Genomic DNA, 5,096 nt, shown 5'->3' with positions numbered 1-5,096 from the left:
GTTGGGCCTCTGCTCCTTTAAACAGGACGTACCAACCGCCGCGGGATGGGCTGAGGTTATTGTGTGCCCTGTGGTGCCTCCGAGCAGCCCGCCGGGATGGGGGCAGCGGGAGGAGGAGAAGCGCCGGGCCGAGCAGGGCCGCCGCCGCTGGGCGCTGTCCTTCGTCTTTTCTTATTTTCCCAAGCCCCTGCTCCTCCTCTGTGGGGAGGACGAATGGTTCAGTCCCACCATCATGGCCGCCACCATGAAGAAAGCGGTGAGTGCGGGAGGGGGGCCTGGCCGCCCTCTCCTCTCGGCCTCTTTCTGCCCCGGGGGTCCCCCGAGGAAGGCGCAGCCCCTGGGCCGCCCCCTGGGCTGGGCCGGCCGGCCCCTCCGGCTGTGGGGGGCCGTTGTCTCTCGGTGCTGGGGCAGCGCGGCCTTGTCACCTCAGCGCTGTCTCCCGCCCCTCGCTCCAGCGCCGCAGAGGTGCCTCCCGGAGCGCCTGCCCCACGGGCGGCAGGGCAGGGGGTGTGTGTGTGTGTCCTAGGCCGCTGCCAGGTCAGGCCAGCTCCAGGTTAGGTCCTGCCGAGAGTACCCCGGTCGCTTGTCTGTGGGTTAAGGCCTTGGCGTTGTGAGCTTGGCTCTATCGACCGGGAGTTTGGAGCATCTTTGGCCTGTTCAGTCTAGAGAAGAGGAGACTTGAGAGCGAATCTTGTTAATGCAGATCAATATCTCAAAAGAGGATGGTGCCAGACTCTCCTGTAGCACTGTAGCACATCACAGCTAACCAGCTAGCATAAAATGATATTGCTCATGGGTCACATTAATGCGTTATGCTCAACTCTGCAGTGGTCACGGAGCAAAGGTGTCCGGTTCAACTGCTAGTGCTGTCAAGGAAACAACAATTTGGATGCCATGCATAGCTGGTGTTTTAATTGGTTGTTACTACAGCCTCTGGCCAGCTAAATGTGGGTATTGCTGATGTCCTTGAGGATGCTTTTTAAGATATCAAGTGTATAAAAGGAGAATGTAAAACTATTTTTCAGAAGATCTGTAGGAGTAGGAGTAATCTTGTAGTGACATTCAAGTTAATGTAAGAAAATAAGTTTATTTTGATCTCTCCTCCTTGTAGGCTGCAGAAGATGTCAATGTTACTTTTGAAGATCAACAGAAAATTAACAAGTTTGCAAGAAATACTAGCAGGATCACAGAGCTGAAAGAAGAAATAGAAGTCAAAAAGGTATATTTGCTTCAAATATCACTTCTTCATTGCCCTAACTTAATTTTCAGCTGTAACACGGAAACTAGGGGCAGTGGAATACTGCAAGTAATGCTTTGGTTCTAATATTGGATTTCTGATACTATGAAAATAGAGAAAGAGAAAGTGGAGAAAGAAGCCATGAGAAATAAAGGCCACTAGTATATTTCTGCATGCAGTTCTTGGAACTCCTTAGTTGTCATATACAAAGCATTGTCTCTATATAATGGCTGTTTGTAGTGTTTGTAAAATTTCCTGCCTGTGATTGTTCATATTTATTTTCTGTTGAACCAGTAAGGCAGTTGTATGTTATGTTCTTCCTTTGATGCATTGACAGAAATTGAGCATATGTGTTTCCCTTGTCTAGACAGTTAATTACGCTATTAATGACATATCTTACGCTATTAAGATATTGAGTATTGACTAGAAATTTCCACTGGTAGAATGAATCTAATATTTATACTAAATTACAGCTCTGGAACTATACTATCAAATATGTTGATATCATGCTGGCAGGTAGGATTTTTGCTCAAAATATGGACTCGCTGAGTTCATTTTATTCAAGTGATAACATGATAGTGTATCAATTGAAATCATTTACCTAGTATGAAGTGACCAGCTTTCTTATATCTTGATAAATAGAAACAACTTCAGAACTTGGAAGATGCTTGTGATGACATCATGATGCTTGATGATGGTGACTCATTACTGATACCCTACCAAATTGGAGATGTTTTCATTAGTCATTCCCAAGAAGAGACACAAGAGATGCTGGAGGAGGCAAAGGTTTGTCTGGGCAAAAGGGAGCTCCTTTACTGTCCTGGCTGCTGCGGTGTGATGAGCATTGGAACGGGATAATCTATCCATCCTTTGAACCTCTTACTTTCTAAAGTTCCTGTTTGATTTCTGATTTGAGGAGGGGAATGTGCATGTATGGCAAGTCCTAATTGGCATGTCAGTATACAAAGCCTTTGTTTTGCCTTGTAATAAATCTTACAGCTTTTCTTAGCAAAAAGTTGTCATAAGGGTACCTCCTAATTGTTTATATGTTGCAGACAAACATGACTTAAGTTTGTTTTGTGTAACTGGTTGATTTTTTTTTTTTTCTTTTTCAGAAAAGTTTACAAGAAGAAATTGATGTGTTAGAATCCCGAGTGGAATCAATTCAGAGGGTCTTATCTGACCTGAAAGTTCAGCTCTATGCAAAGTTTGGAAATAACATAAATCTTGAGGCTGAGGACAGTTGAAGGTGTTCTAAATGTACCATACAACTTTTCCTTGGTTTAATAAATGTTTTGATATCGTTCCAATTACATTTAGAACAAAATCCACCTTTTATTTTTTTTTTTTTTACTTTCCTCTCTTGGATTCCATCTGTTTAATGAGAGCTTTCTTATTTTGGTTATTGCAGTTATTTATTTGTTCAGGAAAGCATTAGCTTCATTACGGTTGGTAAAGCATCAAGATTGGAATATTTGCATTGTATATTAAATTAATGAAGTCAGGCATGTATTGTAGTTTCCTTGGTCTTGTTTTACACTCATGAAAATGCTTAAATAGAAAACCAGTATAAATAGGGAACTTCTGGTTTGCCCTGTAATGGCTGTTTGATAAAAGTTTCTCGCATATGTGATTCATGATTTGGCTGTAATGCTATTTAGTATAATTTTATTTATAATGCTGGTTTTAGCAGCAGTCTTGGAAATACTAAATCTATCCTTTGTCTTTCAATCTTAGCTCAGATAGCATACACACCGTTAGCTCAGTGCACAGCATGGCAGCAAGTTGACAGGGAAGAGAGTTCCTTAAAACCTGCATTGGTATTGAAGAGAAGCTTTTGGAGTCACAGTCATATTCAGTCACTTACTACTTTATATTCGGCAGTCACAAAAGATGCTGTAAGTCAGAATGGTGAGTCTTTAACTTCTAATTTTCCTCAACAATAGTTTTCTAAATCCACATTTATATACCAAATTAATGTCAGAATTGTTCATAGATGATGTTGCTATGTCAGCATCAATCCCTGGAACTATGCCTCCATCACTATGTGGAGTTAAAAGTAATTTTTAAATGTCTTAATTTGCTGACTCCTTACATCCTTCAAAAACTTATGTACTGTCTCACTCTCAAATTCTGCTTTTGGACTTTTGCCTGCTGATTAATGTGCTGTTCCATGGAAATATGTGCTCTTTATGACTTTGTTTTTAAAAATTAAATCTTAGCATACTGGGAGTGTTGGGATGGGTTGATGCCCCACTCCCCCAGCACATCTAGTTTAAAGCTGCCTTGACCAGCCTGGCAAGTCTTCTACCAAAGCAGCTCTTCCCCTTCTGTCAGACCAGCTTCGTCAACCTCCAGTAGACCTGGCCTCCCAAATCAAGTCACATGTTCTAAATAACCAAGCCCTTGACTATGGCACCACCATTCTAACCATTTATTAACCTGCCAGATCCGCCCGGCCTTATCAAGGTCCTCTCCTTTGACTTGGAAGATTGATAAAAAAACTGTCTGAGCTCCAGAGCCCCTAACCACCTCTCCCAGAGCTCTCTAGTCCTTAGTGATTCCCAGGCTTCTGCTGTCAATATCACTAGGACCCACATGGACCACAAGAAGTGGGTAATAGCAGGACTTACTAGACCAGGCAGCCTCTCTGATCCGAGCCCCTGGTAGGCAACACACCTCCCTCGAGACTGGGTCAGGCCAACAGATGGGTGCCTCTGTGCCTTTCAAAGTAGAGTCACCTGCTACTATGATCCGCTGCTTTTTCCTGGAGGCACCAGTAGTGATCCTCTTTACTGGTGCATCAGCAGGATGTTCATTTGGTGCAGTGGGCACTTCCTCATTAGCCCCCTGCAGAACTGCGAAGTGGTTCTGGGTGGGGACGTTGGATTTTGGAGGAAGCCCCTTGCTGTTAATTCCTCCTTTTTTTGTTGTGGTGTTTATTTTTTTTTGTTACTAGTTCCCAGCTTCTTGGGTTAATGCCGCCCTTCTTTTCTGTATGCGCTGTGGTGGGCGCTTGTGGCCCCTGCACAGTTTGGGCCTGGAGCAAGCAGCCCAGCTCCCTCAGCTTCCCTGACATCGTCTCGCCTACTGACAGTCTCCCGCAGCTCAGCCACCTGCTGCAGGAGGACCTCCACCAGGGCGCACTGAGTGCACTCTGTCCATTATACACCCTTTCCTCAAGAGACCAGTCAAGGCGCTTTCTACTCTCCTAGGTCTGCGCTGCAGCCTCCCCTCTCATCTGTTTTGTCTGGGTGCTGATGCTGGCCACTGCCAGGGCAGCCAGAGTTGAGCTCCCACACTGGGCCGCCGTCACCCCTGGGCTGCCCCCTGTGAGCCCCTGCTCGTGTCAGCTGAGCTGCCGGCTCCTGGGCAAGTCCTGTCAAGACTCGAGGCTCCCTCGGTGGCTCTTGCCACTCAGAATTGAGGCTCCTGGGTGCTGTGTTTCCCCTTGCTCTGGAGTTGAAGGCGTCTTCTCTGCCTCAGCAAATGACTTAGTATATTTGTTCTTAATATAAATAATCAGAGTATGAGATGAGTATATTTTTATGAAGTGATTATTACCTACTTATCGTGTCAGTTGTGTGGCATCGTTTCTTCAAACTGAAGAGGAGGAACGTGGAGGAAGAAAAAACAACACATGCTTTCTCTATTATTGAAGTAGTTTTAACAGGGTAGTGATACTGAGCTTGATCTTCAGTACACCTGAACAGGATCTCACCAGTGCACTGTTGCTTGTGAATTACAGCACTGTAACTTACATAGTTGTTTACATAGATTTATTTAATGTTGACATAAGGTTTAGCATAACCTTAAGAGAATACTGTCTTAGACAGGGGAGATCTAATACCTCAACATA

General features: G+C 44.5%; 1 protein-coding gene across 1 annotated transcript; it reads left to right on the top strand.

Moving 5' to 3' along the window:
- PFDN4 (prefoldin subunit 4) lies at positions 1-4,860 on the top strand. The gene is made up of 4 exons (XM_030503179.1): positions 1-256; positions 1,112-1,219; positions 1,880-2,023; positions 2,353-4,860. Exons 1-4 carry the CDS (start codon positions 233-235, stop codon positions 2,482-2,484), a joined length of 408 nt encoding a protein of 135 aa, XP_030359039.1. The 5' UTR covers positions 1-232; the 3' UTR covers positions 2,485-4,860.
- Positions 4,861-5,096: the final 236 nt, after the last annotated feature.

This window comes from Strigops habroptila, chromosome 13 (assembly GCF_004027225.2).
Source record: "Strigops habroptila isolate Jane chromosome 13, bStrHab1.2.pri, whole genome shotgun sequence".
Lineage (NCBI taxonomy): Eukaryota > Metazoa > Chordata > Aves > Psittaciformes > Psittacidae > Strigops > Strigops habroptila.
Note: the sequence above shows the minus strand (reverse complement) of the source record. Positions and strands in the feature narration are given on the sequence as shown.